The sequence below is a fragment of the Phacochoerus africanus genome, chromosome 11, assembly GCF_016906955.1.
Source record: "Phacochoerus africanus isolate WHEZ1 chromosome 11, ROS_Pafr_v1, whole genome shotgun sequence".
Classification (NCBI taxonomy): Eukaryota; Metazoa; Chordata; class Mammalia; order Artiodactyla; family Suidae; genus Phacochoerus; species Phacochoerus africanus.
In genome coordinates, this window is record NC_062554.1 from 46028818 (window position 1) to 46048443 (window position 19626).

At 52.6% G+C, this 19626-nt stretch overlaps 2 protein-coding genes across 4 annotated transcripts; one reads left to right on the forward strand and one right to left on the reverse strand.

Annotated features, from left to right (window-relative positions):
• Positions 1-1379: 1379 nt before the first annotated feature.
• Positions 1380-4205, reverse strand: LOC125112117 (formin-like protein 5). Its single transcript, XM_047754361.1, has 3 exons — positions 4194-4205; positions 3683-4062; positions 1380-1779 (listed from the first exon to the last, which is right to left on the reverse strand). The coding sequence occupies exons 1-3, from the start codon at positions 4203-4205 to the stop codon at positions 1491-1493; spliced, it is 681 nt and encodes a 226-aa protein (XP_047610317.1). The 3' UTR covers positions 1380-1490.
• NLRX1 (NLR family member X1) lies at positions 3153-19115 on the forward strand. 3 transcript variants are annotated; one of them, XM_047752766.1, is made up of 10 exons: positions 3153-3328; positions 5738-5868; positions 6701-6770; positions 7201-7289; positions 7818-8437; positions 9091-9912; positions 15648-16243; positions 16638-16724; positions 17719-17970; positions 18252-19115. In XM_047752766.1, exons 2-10 carry the CDS (start codon positions 5799-5801, stop codon positions 18571-18573), a joined length of 2928 nt encoding a protein of 975 aa, XP_047608722.1. In that variant the 5' UTR covers positions 3153-3328; positions 5738-5798; the 3' UTR covers positions 18574-19115. The 3 variants fall into 3 exon arrangements, with proteins under 3 accessions (XP_047608722.1, XP_047608720.1, XP_047608721.1); XM_047752764.1 differs by lacking the exon at positions 3153-3328 and adding an exon at positions 3635-3752; XM_047752765.1 differs by lacking the exon at positions 3153-3328 and adding an exon at positions 3781-3912.
• The last annotated feature ends 511 nt before the right edge of the window (positions 19116-19626 follow it).

A 19626-nucleotide genomic window follows, 5' to 3' on the forward strand; every position in this document is an offset into this window, starting at 1 on the left:
ACCCCATTAATCTCAACACAGCTTTCCCCCTTTCTTCTTTTCCTTCCCATTGAGCCACACTTCTAGGGCTAACCCATCAGCCACCAGGACTGCAGATGGCTCTGGTGGCCTGAGATTTGGAATAGGCAGTTGCCCGAAAGGCCTTGAGGGCTGGTAGCAGGATGACCCAAGAAGCAGCACATTGTCTCATCCTCTTTCTTCCTTCTCTCCTGATCCTGAGCTTGGGGACTGAAAGAAGGGGTCGTCATCAACCCTGCCAGCTACCTGGAACACCCTAGTTTTTTGTTTGTTTGGTTGGTTGGCTTTTTTTCTTTCTTTCTTTCTTTCTTTCCTTCCTTTCTTCCTCCCTCCCTCCCTCTTCCTTCCTTCCTTCCTTCCTTCCTTCCTTCCTTCCTTCCTTCCTTCCTTCCTTCCTTCCTTTCTTTCTTCTTTCTTTCTTCTTTCTTTCTTCCTTTCCTTTCTTCTTCTTCTTTCTTTCTGTTCTTTTCTTTCTTTCTTTTGTCTTTCTTTCTTTCTTTCTTTCTTTCTTTCTTTCTTTCTCCTTTTAGGGCTACACCCATGGCATGGGGAGGTTCCCAGGCTAGGGATTGAATCGGAGCTGCAGCTGTACCAGCCTACACCACAGCCGACAGCCATGCAGGATCCGAGCTGCATCTGTGACCTACACTACATACAGTTCATGGCAATGCTGGATCCTTAACCCACTGATGGAGGCTAGGGATCGAACCTGTGTCCTCATGGATACTAGTCAGCTTCATTTCTGCTGAGCCACAGCGAGAACTCCCAGAACACCCTAGTTCTGCCACACACAGGATTAAGTTCTCTGGGCTAGGGTAGGGTTCAATCTATGATCGGTTGGGTGCTTGCCTGGAGATAGACTTACTTTGTTTCTTATGGAGGTGGGAGTTCTGGGTGGGACTTGGGGAGTAGGAGTGGGAAGTGGGAAATCTGAGTCTTAGCTCCTAGAATTCTAGCTAGTTTTAGGGGGCATTCTGGGGGCCACCTTCTTCTTGGAGCTATGCCAACTCCTTAAAGTTAAAGAAAAAAACCCCACCATTACCTAGTCTTCATTTTTCACTCTTTCTCAAAAATTTTGGCCATACTTGCAGCATGGGGAAGTTCCCTGGTGAGGGATCAAAACTTGCACCGCAGCACAACCCAAGCTTGTTGGTGCAACAACGCCAGATCCTTAACCCATTGTGCCGCAAGAGAACTCCTATTCTTTCTCTTTTAAGATGACATTTAAAATTCTCCTGAAAGAGTAAAATTTATAAATTAACACATTTGTGAGTTCCCTTGGGAGCTAAGGGAACAGTCATTCTGACGCCAGAAAGGGCCCTTCAGGCACAGAGAACATTTACAGGTCGGCTCACACATTTGCAAAGGAAGCTCTTTTGCACGAGGCTGCTAGGATGTGTATTGTCATTTCCTCCTTTTACAGAGAAGGAAACCAAGGCTTAGATAAGTAACTGGAGCAAGCTCTCAAGATGCTATGCTCTTGCCACGGAGAACCACCCGCGGTTTCTTCCACTGGCCCCAGTAACCTGCAGAGGTGAGGCATCCAGGCAGATTTTGAAATGAGTGCGCTTTCCATGGACACTGACCTTCCTGATCATTTCCTTCCACACAGCCGCCTGCTGTGGCAGGGTCTGTGCAAGGTGCTGGAGGGCAGGTATGACCAGGGCAGGTCTCCATGCTGTGGCTCTGCAACACCAGCTGCCCCATCCTGAGGTCAGACGACAGAGCACATGCCCACAGCATGACTCACAGTACTTCTGTCTGCAAGAGGCCAGATTATATGTTATTAATAAAACCTACATGGCTGTCATACCCGGTGGGGTCGGGGGAGGGGAACAGCTTGCTCTAAGCTGTGTCCAGTAGCCAGCCAGGGGCCTGTCCGCCTTGCATGGCTAGGCAAGAGGAGTGAAGCCAGAGGGGACGCAGGTCCGAAATGTCCTCCCTGAGACCACACTTGCAGGGTTGCTCTACTTTCTCTCCCCTTATCCCATCCTACTCTTCTTTCAGAACTTCTGTTAAAATCATGGGAGTTCTCTAGTGGCTCAGAGGGTTAAGGATCTGCTGTGGCATAGGTTCGATTTCTGGCCTGGGAACTTCCACATGCTGTGGGTGCAGCCAAAAAACACCCCCAAAATCAAATGTGCTGTTTGCCCTGCTGCCTGGAATGCCATTCCCTACTCCAGCTTCTTTTTTTTTTTCCGTAATTTTTTTTTTTATTGAAGTATAGCTGATTTGCAATACTTCAGGTGGTACAGCAAAGTGATTCAGTTCTATACGTGAATTCTCTTTCTGATTCTTTTCCATTTTAGGTTATTACAAGATACTGAATGTAGTTCTCTGTGCTATGCAATAGGTCCTTGTTATTTATCCATTTTACTTATAATAGTGTGTATCTGTTAATCCCAAATTCCAAATTTATTCCTACCGCCCACTCCCCCTTTGGTAACTGTAAGGTTATTTTCTGTGTCTGTAAGTCTATTTCTGTTTTGTAAATAAGTTCATTTGTATCTTTTTTTAGATTCCGCATATAAGTGATATTATATGATGTTGGTCTTTCTCTGCCTGGTTTACTTAGTATGATAATCTCTAGGTCCATCCATGTTGCTGCAAATGGCATGTCATTCATTTTTATGGCTGAGTACCAGCTTATTTTTTAAGATCCAGTTCAAATGTCCCCTCCTGTGCCAGAGGCAGTTAGTACCTTCCTCTTCCAGTCTTTCTTAAGGCTTCTGTCTGCCTCGGAAGTACCATCATTTGGGCTCCCTGGAGGGCAGCTGCTATGGTCTGGTCCCAGTTCGCCTTGTTCTGGTTGCTCAGTACTAGCCCAATGCCACATGCTCAGTGAAAGAACAGCTGGCCACATGTGTAAGTGAAATATCTGCACTGTCTGCAGTCTGGATAGAAGGCAGAGACCACAAAGCCCTCTTCCCAGGCCTGCCAGAGACGCCTTTCCACCGCTTCCCTCCTGCACACCTTGGCTCAGCACACACCTGTGTTTGCATGTGGAGGCGTGTCCTGCCTGTGGGTGGTGGGTGACTCCTCCGTTGGCTTACGTGGGCCCTGGGTGTGCCCGGTATGAAAGCACAGGGGTGAGGGTGGGGGCTCTGAGGACCAGGAAGCCCCAGGGCTAAGCCATGATTGGGTGCCAGACAAGAAGAGCAGGTTGGGGTGGGAGACCGTCCCTCAGCCCCACTCTTCTGCCTTCCTTGATTCAAGTGGCCAGAAGCTGTACACAGAGGTCTGGGGTCTGAAGAGAGCCAGCTACAGATGAAGGACCCAAGAAGACCTTGGCTCGGACCTCTGCCAGATGGTAGGCTGAGGCAGGGAAAAGGCAGAGAGGGAAGGACGCCTTGGGGGCCAGCGGGTGGGCGCCTCAGGAAGGGCTAGGGGCCAGGTAGGAAGACGCAGGCGTCAGAGTCCTGTTTTGGCTCTTCCCTTCCCAGCTGGGTCAACCTGTGCAGGTTTGGGCCTTCTGAGCTGCAGTTCCTTCATCTGTAAAATGGGCACAACAAGCCCTTTCTGGGAGGGGGTAAGGGTGTAATGGGTTGGGACTGAAGTTTGGCAGAGGGCAGTCCCAGGGACAGGCCCCGCCCAGATGGAAAGCAGCACCGCGGAGGGCGGGGGCGAGGGAGGGACGGAAGGGGAAGAAGTCCCTGCCCCGAACCTGCTCTCCGGGACACCAGCTCCTCTCGCTGTCCCCGTCCTCCCAGGACCCGGCGGCCCGAAGCTCCTGGGTTCGTCCTCGCGCGTGCCCGCTGCGGGGCTGGATGCCAGGGCGGGCAGGGTTCCGCGCAGGCGGGCGAGGCGGGCAGGAAGCGCCGCGCGGCGCCGGGGCCTCTGGGAGCAAGCGGGAGACTCCGGCGGCGACCGGCTCGCGGGCCTGGGCAGCGGCGGGTAAAGGTCTAAGCAGCGGGGCGGGGCGGGGCAGGGCGGTGCTGAGCCAGAGCCGCTAGGAGCGGCGGCAGGATGCGTAGGACCGAGCCGGTGCGCTGAGTGGTGGGCGTTCTGGCAGGCTCTCCCCTTGGGGTCGAAAACCAACTCGAACTAGCAAAACTGGGACCCAATTTAAGGGGAGGAACTCTGGATCGTCCGAGCACAGACCCCGTGCTTTTCCTGCTGTGCACCTTCCTTTTCTCACTGCCCAGGAAGGACCTTCAGAGAATTGCCCTCCCCACCGCCAGCCCCATCTTGCGTCTGAGGCCTGGCATCTCATTTTATCCCACTAGTTTCCTCAAGCCCTTTCAACCTTCCAGGACCCTCTTTTAACTCTTCTCCAGCCCCTGGGACTCCTGGTCTGACCCCTGTCCTGGGCTTCCACTGGTTGTTCTGCTGGCAAATGGGCCCAGAGCAACCAATTCTCCCTAAGTGTGCCCTGCCCTTAAGGAGCCACATCTCAGTGCAGACCAGGTGCCAAATAGCTGTATGCTCCATTTAAGAGAGCTCAGAGCCAGGAAAGCCTTCCTCTTTCCTGGGAAGAAGACATTTGAGTAGATTCTTAAAAGACTAGGTAGGGAGTTACCTGGTGGCTCAGTGAGTTAAGGATCTGGCGTTGTCACTGCTGTGGCTCTGATTACTGCTGTCTTTCGGTTTGATCCCTGGCCCTGGAACTTCCATATGCTGTGGACTTGTCTGAAAAAAAAAAAGGAAAGAAAAAAAAGATTAAGATTCTGACAGGGAAGAAAGTTGATTCCAAGCTGATGAAAGAGTAGGAACAAAGTTAGGGAAGTGCCAGCAAGAATTCAGTAAGCCTGGTGGATGAGGGACAGGTCAGAGGCAAACATAAAACAGCCAATGTGGGCCAGGTATTTGGACTCTATACATAAGGTAGGATTTTAGGGAGGTGATTGGTGCCTGGGATGAGGGATCAGAGTGGAATGAGACTGAAGGCAGAGGCCAGTAAGTTGAAGGGGGGTCCCCAGAAGTCCCTGGAGCATCTGAGTTAGCACAGGGGCAGTAGGGGTGATACAGTAGAAACAGGCTGGTCAAGCACTGGGAGGAGGAACTGGCAGGACTGTTGCCACTGTCTGAAGGAGCGGGGGAAGGATTTGAAAACAGAGAGGTCAGATTTCAAGTATAAGTCATATGATTGAGAAGATTTGCAGTAAAGTTACTGAAAGGGGAGGAGGGATGCTGAGTTCAGTTCTGCAGCCATGCAGCTTGAAGCATGGGTAGGATGTCCATATGGAGATATCAAATAGGAAGTCATTCATTCATTTATCTATTATTTATGCCAGACTCAAAGGCGGGTTACATAAAAGTCACAGAGAAGATAAAATGATAAACCATTAAAACTCAGCTAAAAGGACCTGATAGCTAGGGGAAAAATTGCAGGGAAGAGTGGGTGATGGTTCCTGGAAAATATTGGCTCAGAAAAAGCCACTGAAAATGAACACAGGGCTCATCTGAGCTTGATGGCAGCCAAGCAAAAAAAGAAAAAAAAAGTCATCTAAATGAAACAGTTCACTAGGCTAGAACTCAGTAGAAAGGCCATCTTCAAGCCACAGGGAGAGACAGTGGGTGGTAGGAGGTAGAACGGGATCACCCAGGTGGGGGGTGTAGGGGAGGGAGGTCTGAAGGTCAGGCCAGGGCTTTGGCGATGCTGACATTTAAGGAAAGGCTGATGTCCTCCTAAGGAGGAAGACCCTCCCTTGGCCTGAAAGGGGAGGTGGGGTGGGAAGGTGGGGGTGCGTGGGGTCCTTTCACACCCTTCTTCCTGCAGGGGTTCGAACAGGATAGAAGGTGGTTTGCTCAGACTCCAGGCTCTGACCTTTTCTCCTGCCATGAGGTGGGGCTGCCATTTGCCCAGGGCCTCTTGGGGTCCTGGTCTGGGAAGAGTACTCCAGCCAGCAGGTGAGCAGGAAGCAGGGTTTTTGGTTTCTACCTCTTCCTCTTCAGAGCCCAGGTGGCACCTCCAAGAGAGCAGGCATCCAGACACCAGGGGTGCTAGTCCCAGCTCTGTGAGTCACTAGCTGTGGGCCTTGGGAAAGTCACAACACCTCCCTGAGCTTCCTTTTGCCCATCCTAAAGTATGGGAGTCAGACTAGATGGTCTTTGAGGGTCCCTGTAACTGTATAAGTCCAGGAACACTTGCCTGATTTCATTTTACATTCGACAAATATTTACTGAGTGCCTGCTATGTGCCAGACCCCATGCTAAGTTCTAAGTAAATAATTGTGAACCCAGACAGATGCGATGCCTGCTCTCATGGAGGAATAAGGGGTATGTATGAATGAATGTTAATAAAATAATTGCGTAATGAAATATAAAAATTGCATAATAACTACTACAAAGGGGCAATACATGACGCTATGAGAGCAAATAATGAGGGTTTTTTTTTTTTTTTTTTTGCTTTTTAGGGCCACACCCGCAGCATACGGAAGTTTCCAAGCTAGTGGTCAAATTGGAGCTGTAGCTGCTGGCCTACACCACAGCCACAGCAATGTGGGATCCAAGCTGTGTCTGCGACCTACACCACAGCTCACGGCAACGCCGGATCCTTAACCCACCGAGCGAAGCCAGGGATTGAACCAGGAACCTCATGGATGTTAGTCGGGCTCGTTTCCTCTGAGCCACAACGGGAACTCCTAATGAGGGATTTGATGTAGATGTGGGGTCTATGTGTTGTTGAGCTAATATGGGTGAGTTCTGGATGCTATTTCTTCCTTCTTTTTTCTCTCCATAGATGAACGTATCCCTTTCCTGATCCACTGGAGTTGGCCCCTTAGAGGGCAGCGACCCCTTGGGCCCCCTAGGTGAGGCCACGGTGTCATACCTTGGAGCACATCTGGGCACAGCAGGGTAGCCTGGGAGGGGATAGGACTTGAGGAGAACTTGACCGCCTGGGGAGAGGTTGGCCTTCTGGGGATGGAGAGGGTACAGTGTCAGTTACCAGGCCTGAGAGGAAGTTGGGTTACATCATCCGCTGTACAAGTCACAGTGGCCGGCCTGAGTTTCAGGCAGGCAGCCAGCAGTGGGGGGGGGCTAGAGGGCTGGGGTGAGACCTCCGTCTCTCGGAAGGGTGTGAGAATCAGAGAGGCTCTGGGCTTGAGTGTCCAGGGCCAGGCCTGGATCTCAGGAGGCCAGAAGTCCATCATTCCAGGCATTCTTGAGTTGGGCTCTGAGCCTGTGTGGAGCCCAAGCCCAATAGCCAAGCTCCAGCTCACCTCTTCCCCTTGTTCACAGGGCCTTTATACGCCACCACGGAAGCTCAGCGGACAGTGATCCCCCACCAGGGAGGCACAGGCTGTTGTTCCAGGGCGCTGCTGAAACTGGTAAAGCACCGGCTTCTCAATCAGCCTGAGAAGGGCTGCAGGGATCTCACTGTGGGGATGGGGTAGGGGAGAAGGGCTTGGAGAGAGAAGCAGGCAGGAAGGAGGAGGATAGAGGATCCACCGTCATCATGATCATCTGTCAGTGGACCCACCCTCCCTCACCCCATCATCCGTCTGTCCGCATATCCCTTCCCGCAACCCAAGGCTAGCTTCTGATGTGCAGAGCCCTGGGAGGGATCTATCACCCCACCTCCACTGCCTCTAACTGTCAGAAGATGGTACCCAGATGGTGAGCCTGGGCAGCCAGTCAGCCCAGGCTCACCATCACTCTTCTCATGGCTCCTCATTTTCTGCCGCAGGGGTCCAAACCTCCGGACAGTCTGAGGGAGTCCTGCGTGCCCGGCACCATTCTGGGCCCCAGCCCTTCCTGGTACTGGGCCTTGACTCTGCCACCTCACCCTACCAGCTCCCTGAGCGCCTGCATTTCCGGGCCTCTCCCTGATGCATCCCCCTTGCCTTCCCATCCAGAAGCCATCCAGCAGCACCGCCGGAACCTGGCTGAGTGGTTCAGCCGGCTGCCCAGGGAAGAGCGCCAGTTCGGCCCGACCTTTGCACTAGACACAGTCCACGTGGACCCTGTGATCCGAGAGAGCACCCCCGATGAGCTGCTCCGCCCTACGGCTGAGTTGGCCCTGGAGCATCATCCACCCTCTGCCGGGCTCCCCCCACTGGCCCTGTCTCAGCTCTTTGACCCAGATGCCTGCGGGCGCCGGGTGCAGACCGTGGTGCTCTATGGAACGGTGGGCACTGGCAAGAGCACGCTGGTGCGCAAGATGGTTCTGGATTGGTGTTATGGGCGGCTGCCAGCCTTCGAGCTGCTCATCCCCTTCTCCTGCGAGGACCTGTCATCTCTGGGCCCTGCACCATCCTCCTTGTGCCAACTGGTGGCCCAGCGCTACACGCCCCTGAAGGAGATTCTGCCTCTGATGGCCGCTGCAGGCTCCCGCCTCCTCTTTGTGCTCCATGGCCTAGAGCATCTCAACCTCAATTTCCGGTTGGCGGACACAGGGCTTTGCAGTGACCTTGAGGAGCCAAAGGCACCAGCTGCCATCATTGTCAATCTGTTGCGCAAATACATGTTGCCGGAGGTGAGTGCCCCTTGCTCTGCCTCCATTGTCCCCACCTTGTTCCCTAAGGATTTTTGTGACCTGGAGCTGTATCTTTAACGGGTAAGGAGTGTAGGCTCTGGCTTAGTTCAAATCCTGCCCCTCCACTTCCCAGGTGTAGCACCGAGCAAGTCAGGAACTTCCCCAAGCTTCTGTTTCCTTCTCTCCTTAAGTTGTAGGGGTCAAATGAGACACTGCACATGAAGTGCTTAGCGTGGTGCCCTGGACCATAGTAGGTGCTCAATAAGTGTGAGCTGGAATTACTATGTCATCATCATCTTCATCCTTGAACACTCAGTCTTCAGGGCCTCCTGGCAAAGGAGGCAATTAGAATACCAGGGTCTCTCTCTCTCTTTTTTTTTTTTTTTGGTCTTTTTTAGGGCTGCACCTGAGGCATATGGAAATTCCCAGGCGAGGAGTCGAATTGGAGCTGTAGCTGCCAGCCTGGACTATAGCCACAGCAACTCAGGATCTGAGCCACACCTGTGACCTACACCACAGCTCACAGCAACGCCAGAGCCTTAATCTGCTGGGATCGAACCCACATCCTCATGGATACTAGTCGGGTTTGTTGCTGCTGAGCCGCAACGGGAACTCCCAGGGTCTCTCTTAACCTTCAACTCTGCTCTTCCCAGGCCAGTATTCTGGTGACCACCCGGCCCTCTGCCATTGGCCGCATCCCCAGCAAGTATGTGGGCCGCTATGGCGAGATCTGTGGCTTCTCTGATACCAACCTACAGAAGCTCTACTTCCAGCTCCGCCTCAACCAGCCAGACTGCGAGCACGGAGCTGGGGGAGCGGGTGTCTCGGCCACGCTGGCTCAGCATGACAACCTGGTGGAGATGCTCTCCCGGAACCTGGAGGGGCACCACCAGATCGCTGCCGCCTGCTTCCTGCCCTCCTACTGCTGGCTTGTCTGTGCCACCTTGCACTTCCTGCATGCCCCCACGCCTGCCGGCCAGACCCTCACAAGCATCTACACCAGCTTCCTGCGTCTAAACTTCAGTGGGGAGATGCTGGACAGCACTGACCCCTCCAAGTTGTCCCTGATGGCCTATGCAGCCCGAACCATGGGCAAGTTGGCCTATGAGGGGGTGTCCTCCCGCAAGACCTACTTTTCTGAAGAGGATGTCCGTGGCTGCCTGGAAGCTGGCATCAAGACAGAGGAGGAGTTTCAGCTGCTGCATGTCTTCCGCCGGGATGCCCTGAGGTTTTTTCTAGCCCCATGTGTGGAGCCAGGGCACCCGGGTACCTTCGTGTTCACTGTGCCCGCCATGCAGGAATACCTGGCTGCCCTCTACATTGTGCTGGGCTTGCGGAAGACAACTCTGCAGCGGGTAGGCAAGGAGGTGGCCGAGTTCGTGGGCCGAGTCGGGGAGGACGTCAGCCTGGTCCTGGGCATCATGGCCAAGCTGCTGCCCCTGCGGGCCCTGCCCCTGCTCTTCAACCTGCTCAAGGTAACAGCCCCAGGGCCCCAGGCTGCCAGCCCCCAGCCTCCCCATTTGCCCTTTGCTCCTCTCCCAGAAGAAAACTGCTTCTTCCTGTGTAGCTGAGAGTCCTCTTCTTGGATCTGCTTTCAGATTTGGGCAATCTGGCTTTCAGTGGGATTGGGGGCACAGGGAAGAGGGGGAGAGAAGACACAGGCTGGGGAAGGCTGGGAGGGGAATCTGAGGGTGCAGGAACTTTCATAACAATCCCACCACTAAACTCTAATGATAGGTTTTTTGTTTGTTCGTTTGTTTTTTGCATCTCTCCTCCTAGTCTTTGTTGCTGGGCAGCAGGGGTCACTGCAGTCCAGGGTCTGTCCTATGTGTTTCAGGCCCAGAAACCCAATTGCATCTGTTCTCCCAGAGGTGATTAGACTCTGGGAGTGATGTCTCATGCTAATTGAATCACTAGAGACAGGTTTATAAAGCAGATGCCATTTTATTCACTTATACCAGGAGGATAAATGGCATTGGTAATTGGCTTAGGACAGTCCGTCCGGGGTGTAGGTCTGCTCCAGAAACCAAATTACAGGCCCGAGGACTGTGCTGTGAGCGGAGCGGATGTGCTAGATTTTTGATGGGAAGAAGAATCTTCCCTTGACTGATGTTTGCCAGGTGTCTTGTAAATGAAATACTATTATGATCTCTTTTATAGATGAGGAAACTGGGGCTCACAGAGGCTAAGTAACTTGACCAAAGTCACTCAGATAGTAAATAGAAACTGGGATCTGGGAGTTTCTGTTGTGGCTCAGCAGAAACGAATCTGACTAGTATCCATGAGGACCCATGTTCGATCCCTGGCCTTGCTCAGGGGGTTAAGGATCCGGCATTGCCATGAGCTGTGGTGTAGGTCATAGATGTGCCTCGGATCTGGCGTTGCTGTGGCTGTGGTGTAGGCCAGCGGCTGCAGCTCCGATTCGACCCCTAGCCTGGGAACCTCCATATGCCGCGGGTGCAACCCTAAAAAGTCAAAAAACAAACAAACAAAAAAAACAAAGAAAAGAGAAGAATCTGGGACCTGAGTCCAGGTTTTGTGATCCTGCAGCCTGTGCTCTTTCTGTCAGACTTTACCAATGTGCTCTGGATATTTCTGTGAAATTATGGTCCCTTGCTGGGTAACCCGGGTCCTCTCTAGGAATGTTTCAGTAATTGGTCTTCAGGAAGCAGAGCCCTGGTGGGCTGACAAAATTTGAACAAGTTTTCCTTTTTGTGGGCAGCAAAGCCTCAGGGTTTAAGGACCGGGATTCTGTAATGCAGCTGCCTGGGTTCAAATTTAGGCTCTGCCACTTAACTGGCTGTGTGACCTTGTGCCAGTTACTTAACCTCTCAAGGTCCTTATCTGCTAAATGGGAATAATAGTGGAGTCTACATCTTTGCTCTACCACAAGGAGTAAATATCTTCGTCTCCAGGACCTGGCACATAGTTAGTGCTATTTAACTGTTAAACAGAAAATAGGCTCGGACAGCCCAGTCACTCCTCCGGCCATTGCTGGAAGCAGGGAGGTAATGGCCCCTGCTGAGGCCACCCTGCCGTTTTGAGGACGCTCTTGCCTTGCCGTATCCGGATGGCTGTAAGAGGCTGCAGTCTCCTAACGGCATTCAGAACGCTGCTCCCCCAGCCCTATCTGAGGGAGGCTTGCCTAGCAGAGGACTGGACTCATCGGTTTCTTCAGGAGCCTTTCTTTGCCTTTATTTCAGGGCCGCACCCGTGGCATATGGAGGTTCCAAGGCTAGGGGTCTAATCGGAACTACAGCTGCCAGCCTATGCCACAGCCACAGCAATGCCAGAGCCAGAGCAATGCCAGATCTGACCCGCATCTGCGACCTACAGCACAGCTCGACAGCAACGCCAGATCCTTAATCCACTGAGTAAGGCCAGGGATTGAACCCACGACCACATGTTTCCTGGTCGGATTTGTTTCCACTGCACCACGACGGGAACTCCCCTTCAGAAGCCTATTGATTCAGGTTCCCAGGGTGTTTTCTTGTCTCCAGAGGCGTGTTGGGGGAGGCGCATCCTAACCTCCATGGCAGAAACCTCACCTGTAAAAAGCGGAAAAAAAACCAAACCAGGCAGAGCCTCCTTACCTGCCCACTTGCATCCTCACAAGCGTCCTATCTTAATAAATCCATTTCTTGCCTAAAAACAAACAAACAAACAAACAAAAAACAAAACAAAACCCAAACCATACATTAGAAGAGGTGCCACAAAACAACGTCTGGCTCTTGCCAGAGGAAAAGAGCCCTGTTTCCTTTCAGAACCATTGCAAGGATGGGAGCTGATGTCACAAACCTCCCAAACATTCATTTTTTCAGCAGGTATTTCTGTGCCTGCTGTGTGCGAGGCAATGTGTTCGATTCTGAGGAAAAAACAATTAACAGAACCCCAGGTTTCTGCCTTTTTTGATCATACAGTCTCAACACAAACATGTCAACATAACCATGTAATTAAAAATTCTGGGAAGTGCCTGGAAAGCAAAGCTCCAGGTGCTGGCAGGTGTGTAAGAGCCGGGCAGATCGGTGGGATAAGGAAAACCTCTTTGCAAGAAGGGCATTTAATCTGATCACTGCAGGATTAGCCAGGAGAAGAATGGGGTTGGGGTGGGGAGGGAACACTCCAGGAAGAGAGTACAGCTTTGAAGGAAGAAAAACCTTGGCATTATTAAAAAACAAAAACAGTGGAGTTCCCGTCGTGGCGCAGTGGTTAACGAATCCGACTAGGAACCATGAGGTTGCGGGTTCAGTCCCCGCCCTTGCTCAGTGGGTTAAGGATCCGGTGTTGCCGTGAGCTGTGGTGTAGGTTGCAGACGCGGCTCGGATCCTGCGTTGCTGTGGCTCTGGCGTAGGCCGGTGGCTACAGCTCTGATTGGACCCCTAGCCTGGGAACCTCCATATGCCGCGGGAGCGGCCCAAAGAAATAGCAAAAAGACAAAAAAAAAAAATTAAAAAACAAACAAACAACAACAAAAAAAAACAGTGACGGGGATACTTGTAATTAAACACACGTCTCTATGGAAGGTTGCACCTGGTCACAAGGATCCTAGTTAATTGTTTTAGTGCTTTTCTAAGTATGGAAAAAGGCAAGAATCCAGGTTCATAAAAATTTCTCCTGAAAATATCTAAGGATCAGTTCTATCAGTTTTCCCAGAGACCAGAGTGCCTTATCCTGATCTTCACCTGAATTCCTTTCAAAGTTAGTGTAGATCAGTGGCTGCAATGGCTGATGACTTGATTCTTGTACAACCAGGTGGTGGGCAACATTCTTTATTTTATAATCTCTTTCCTTTCGGTCTTAATTTTGACCAAGATTTGGGAGGAATTTTGTGACCAGTGTGTTCCAGGGTGCTAGGAATGCTCCTTCAAGGTCAGGTGAGGATTTCGTTGATAGGCCACTCAATGTGCTGTTACTAGACGAGGCCCTGTTAAGAGAAGCCAAAAACGTCTGGACCGCCTGACTTACTAGTCTGTTATGGTTCAGGAAATGGTTTCCTCTCAATGTTTCTTCCCATATCTAGAGTTACGCTATTACAGTCATTCATCTTACAGAACTACATTTATTTAAAATTTTTATTTTTATTAAAAAAAATTTTTTTTGATTGCACCCATAGCATACGGAAGCTCTCAGGCCAGGCATCTAATCCGAGCCACAGCTGTGGCAATGCCAGATCCTTAACCCATTGTGCAGGGCAGGGAATTGAACCTGCACCACTTCATAAACAACACTAGATCCTTAACCCGCTGCCTCACAGTGGGAACTCCCAGAACCATATATTTGATCAATTGTTTCAAGTCACCTAATCATCATTAATTTTATCTGAGGCTCAGTCACACACATAATAAGCAAAAAACAACAATTTTATAAAATAGCAAATAAAGGAGTTCCTGTCATGACTCCGTGGTAATGCATCTGACTAGCATCCATGAGGACATGGGTTCGATCCCTGGCCTCACTCAGTGGGTTAAGGATCTGGGGTTGCCATGAGCTGTGGTGTAGGTCGCAGACACAGCTCAGATTCCATGTCGCTGTGGCTGTGGTGTAGGTTGGCAGCTGCAGCTCCAATTCGACCCCTGGCCTGGGAACCTCCATATGCTGAGGGTGTGGCCATAAGGGCAAAAATTTAATTAATTAATTAATTAAAGAAAATAGGCAGGAGTTCCCGTCGTGGAGCAGTGGTTAACGAACCAGACTAGGAACCATGAGGTTGCGGGTTCGGTCCCTGCCCTTGCTCAGTGGGTTAACGATCCGGCGTTGCCGTGAGCTGTGGTGTAGGTTGCAGACGCGGCTCGGATCCCGTGTTGCTGTGGCTCTGGCGTAGGCCGGTGGCTACAGCTCCGATTCGACCCCTAGCCTGGGAACCTCCATATGCTGCGGGAGCGGCCCAAGAAATAGCAACAACAATAACAACAAAAAAGACAAAAGACAAAAAAAAATAGGCAAATACAAGTAACATAGCTAGCAGCATTAAGAGGGTCATAAGTAAGTACTGAAGCTAAGAATGTCCTTGAAATGAGGCCCAGTATCTCCCCAGGCCATCTGACCAGTCTGTCCTGCACCAGTCACTATCTTTAAGGAAAACGGTATATTGGCATTGTACATAAAGTTCACTGAATATGTCTGCACATACAAGGCGAGAGGTGGGTCATTGTGACCTCCCTCCAGGATTGAGAAAGGAATGTTATCTTCTAAGGACTCACATGACTGGAGCCAGAGAGAGAAGAATTGATCTTTATAGTTGAGCAGGTATTTCTGCCACTGGGGAGGTCTGGTGTAGGCACAATGCAGATGCACAATGTACACTAGTGGGGAGGGAGGAGGCCCAAATGGACAGAGAAAAATTTTATGTTAAAAGTTTTCTTGGGAGTTCCCGTCGTGGCTCAGTGGTTAACGAACCCGACTAGGAACCATGAGGTTGTGGGTTCGATCCCTGGCCTGGCTCAGTGGGTTAAGGATCCAGCGTTGCCGTGAGCTGTGGTGTAGGTTGCAGATGCAGCTCAGATCCCGTGTTGCTGTGGCTCTGGCGTAGGCTGGCAGCTACAGTTCCGATTCGACCCCTAGCCTAGGAACCTCCATATGCCGTGGGAGCGGCCCAAGAAATGGCAAAAAGACCAAAAAAAAAAAAAAAAAGGAATTTTAGGAGTTCTCTTATGGCACAGCGGGTTAAGAATCCGTCATTGCCGCTGCAGCAGCTCGGGTTGCTGCTGTGGCGTGGGTTGGATCCCTGGCCTGGGAACTTCCATATGCTACGGGCATGACCAAAAAAACAAAAAGATATGAATCTTGCTTCATCAGGCCAAATCACGCAGGGTCTGAAATAGTAGGGGCAACCTCAGTCCTTGCTGCTGTGATGACGATGATGTTGCAGGTGGTGCTGTCTTTATACCACCGAGCCCGGTATCAAGCTGAATGAATAATATATTCTCATTCCTTCCCACCACCCCCTGATCTTGGACATGTATAGAATGTTTGGGAAAAAGAATTGCCTAACGTCCGGAGTAGATAAGACATGTGTTGAGAGATGACTCTGGAAAGGTCAAATTGGAGCCAAATGACGAAATGTTTTATGTTCCCCGCGGGCAGCAGGGAGCCAGGGAGGGTGCCGCAGCAGGGGGGTCGTATGGTCAGAGAGTCACACTCCAGTTTCAGGGAGATCCTGAAAGAGCAGCATGCAAGAGGCTGCAGCACACTCTCCCTGCTTCCCTTCCAGGTGGTTCCACGGGTGTTTGGGCGCGTGGTAGGTAAGAGCCGCGAGGCAGTGGCCCAGGCCATGGTGCTGGAGATGTTCCGAGAGGAGGACTACTATAATGACGACGTCCTGGACCAGATAGGTGCCAGCATCCTGGGCGTGGAGGGCCCTCGGCGCCACCCGGATGAGCCCCCAGATGATGAGGTCTTTGAGCTTTTCCCCATGTTCATGGGCGGGCTCCTCTCTGCTCACAGCCGCGCCGTGCTGGCTCAGCTCGGCTGCCCCATCAAGACCCTCGATGCCCTGGAGAATGCCCAGGCCATCAAGAAGAAGCTAGGCAAGCTGGGCCGGCAGGTGCTGCCCCCCTCGGAGCTCCTTGACCACCTCTTCTTCCACTATGAGTTCCAAAATCAGCGTTTCTCCGCTGAGGTGCTGGGCTCCCTGCGCCAGCTCAACCTGGCCGGCGTGCGCATGACGCCCCTCAAGTGCACGGTGGTGGCAGCTGTCCTGGGCAGCGGGAGGCATGCTCTGGATGAGGTGAACCTGGCCTCCTGCCAGCTGGACCCCATGGGGCTGCGCACACTCAGGCCTGTCTTCCTGCGTGCCCGGAAGCTGGGGTGAGGCCCTCTCCTCGTGCACAGGCGGAAGAGAAGATGCTGGGAAACCAAAGGGAGTGAGGAAGGACACGAGGGTGGGGTGAAGTAGTCTGGGGTGGGTGGAGGTGACAGAGCAACCAAAGGGAACACAGCTGTGGACTGCAGGAGGCAGGATGGTGGAGTTCCCTGCTGGTTGAGTGGGTTAAGGATCCAGCATTGTCACTACTGTGGCTGGGGTTGCTGCTATGACGTGGGTTCAGTCCCTGGCCCCAGAACTCACATGCTTCAGGCTTGGCCAAAAAAAAAAAAAAAAAAGAGGCAGAAGAGGTGAGGGAGGAGGCACGGTGGATGGGCAAACTCCATGCCCAAATCCTTCCTTGGTTTTTTACCTCCCCTCTGCCACCTTCTGCTCCAGCTTGCAACTCAACAGCCTGGGCCCTGAGGCCTGCAGGGACCTCCGAGACCTGCTGCTGCATGACCAGTGCCAAGTCACCACCCTGCGGTGAGTGCCCTGGGTGGGGGCTCTATCCTGTGGACCAGTTAGGTCAAGGGTGAGCTCCTCACCTTACCACATGCCCCACACAGATAGTAAAGAAGGTGGGAATGGAGTTCCCGTCGTGGCTCAGTGGTTAATGAATCTGACTAGAAACCATGAGGTTGCAGGTTCAATCCCTGACCTTGCTCAGTGGGTTGAGGACCCGGCGTTGCTGTGAGCTGTGGTGTAGGTTGCAGACACAGCTGTGGCTCTGGTGTAGACCGGTGGCTATGGCTCTGATTAGCCCCATATGCCGCAGGAGCAGGCCTAGAAAAGGCAAAAAGACAAAAAAAAAAAAGGTGGGAGTGTAGACCTTGTCCTTCCCACCCCCACCCCCAGGTCCAATACAATCAGCAGATTAGGGGGAAAGGCCCCCAGCAATAGGTGCTAAAGAAAGCCTCTCTAGTGGCTATAATCAGCCTGGGGCTGGTGATGGAATAACACCCAGGCCGGTTGCCTAGTAACAGCGCCTCTGATCCCCTCCCAGGATTTTCTCCGACACTTCACAAGCCTGAGCCTGATGCTGGGCACACAATAGAGGCTCCCAAAATGTTGACTGATTTACTAGCAACCCAGAGGCCTGGCTTCCTGATTTCCAGCTGGAGTAATGGGAAATGAATGAGGAAGGAGGGAGGGAGACAAAGATGGGAAATAGGGAGGGTGAAGCCGGGGCTGGAGGGGGTGCAAAAAGGAGGAAGGAGGGAAATGCTAAGGACGATAGGGGAGTCACAAAGGAGAAGGGAAGGTGGGAGGAGGGGAGGGAGAAGCCAGCTTCCACCCCACTCTCCCTCCTCTGCAGTGAGCCTCACCCCTGTTTTCTCCATCTTTTCCTGGGCCTGTCTTTCTCTGCATCCAGGCTGGTGTCTGCCCTGGGCAGTATACCCTTTTGGCCCAAGTCCTGATGCCCAGCACAGGGCATCTGCTATGGGTCCTCATAATCTTGGGGTGCTTGTGGCTCTAGGTTGTCCAACAACCCACTGACTGCGGCAGGTGTGGCCCTGCTGATGGAGGGGCTGGCAGGAAATACCTCCCTAAAACACCTGTCTCTGCTGCACACGGGCCTCGGGGACGAGGGCCTAGAGCTGCTGGCTGCCCAGCTGGACCGTAACCAGCAGCTACAGGAGCTGAACGTGGCCTACAATGGTGCTGGTGACACAGCGGCCCTGGCCTTAGCCAAGGCTGCCCGGGAGCACCCTTCCCTGGAGCTGCTGCAGTGAGTCTGGCCCCAGTCCCATTGCCCCGCCCCACCCTTGGTGATAGGCTCTTATCCTGTCCTGATTCTCCACCACGTTTCTCTTAGGGTCCTAGTGGCCCTGGCCTCACTGAATTCTGCCTCCCACTGACCGCCACCCTGCATCTCTGGCTATGGCAGACACCCCATCACATTCCATAGGCAGGGGATGAGATGTGAGACCCCTCCTTCTGCCCACCCTCCCTCTGCCCCTCCTTCTCAGAGCCCTGCTTGTGGCATCTGCTCTTTTCTCTCCCCTCTAGCCTCTACTTCAATGAGCTGAGCTCAGAGGGCCGGCAGGCCCTGCGGGACATGGGCAGTACCACAGAAGGCGGTGCCCGGGTCGTAGTGTCACTTACGGAGGGGACAGCAGTGTCCGAGTACTGGTCGGTGATCCTGGGTGAAGTCCAGCGGAATCTCAACAGCTGGGATCGGGGCCGGGTCCGGCGCCACCTTGAGCTGCTACTTCGGGATCTGGAAGATAACCGGGGAGCCACCCTTAATCCTTGGCGTAAGGCCCAGCTGCTTCGAGTGGAGAGCGAGGTCAAGGCCCTCCTGGAGCAGCTGGGAGGCCCAGGAACCTGAGACAGTGGCAGCAGGCACCTGGTTGTGTGTCCCTTGGCCCCAAGCCCCTTCGGTCTGTGGCCTCCTGCCTTGTACTATCGCTTCTAGAAAGAGCCCCTCAGGGCTGGAGGCAAAAGAAGGGGCACAGCTGTGCCACTTACCCTCCTGGAGCATGTCCAACCAATGTTCTCAAGTCTGGAGTTTCCAGGATCATGGAACATGTTGGGAGGACTGGAGGATGTGGCATTTTGGTGGCCATATTGCTGTGTAGCACCACCACCAACCTTGCCCCTGCCACCTCTCAAGGAGCCTCGGATTGTGCCACCAGGGGGCGCGCTTCTTACATCAGCCTTGCCGTGGGTGTTGCCATCCAGATGTGGTGAGGGCCTCGGAGTCCTGCTTTTATGCTTTCTGTGGACACTCAGGATGCCAGCAGCCACTTTCCTCTCTCACTGGTGCTGTTACCTCATCCTCATACCCCCTTTATCGCAATGGTACTTAAGCTCAGGGGCCCCTAGGGGCTTGGGTGCTGATTTGTTGCAATTAAAGAGCTGTGTCTTCCATCTACTGTGGCCTCTTCTTTGCCTGGTGCTTTCAAGAAAGGGTACTATTCTTGATCATTCCAGTTAAACTATTGACCACTTTTTTTTTTTTCTTTTTTCGGGCCACACCTGAGGCATATGGAAGTTCCCAAGCTAGGGGTCAAATTGGAGCTACAGCTGCCGGCCTACCCCACAGCCACAGCGACATGGGATCCGAGCTGCATCTGCGACATTATACCACAGCTCATGGCAATGCCAGATCCCTAACCCGCTGAGTGAGGCCAGGGATGGACCCTTCATCCTCAGGAATCCTCGTCGGGTTTGTTGTTAACAGCTGAGCCACGAAGGGAACTCCCTGACCACTGTCTGTTGCAAATATTTCTTGGGCCCTAGGTTCAGAGGCAGTGAAGTTGGGGTTGGGGGGGGTATAAACAGGATATTGGGGTCATGCTGGGCCATAAGGTTCCCGTCCCCCTTTCCAGTTGTATTTACCCCGGGCTTGGAATTGCAGTGACCAGTAACCTACCCTTCT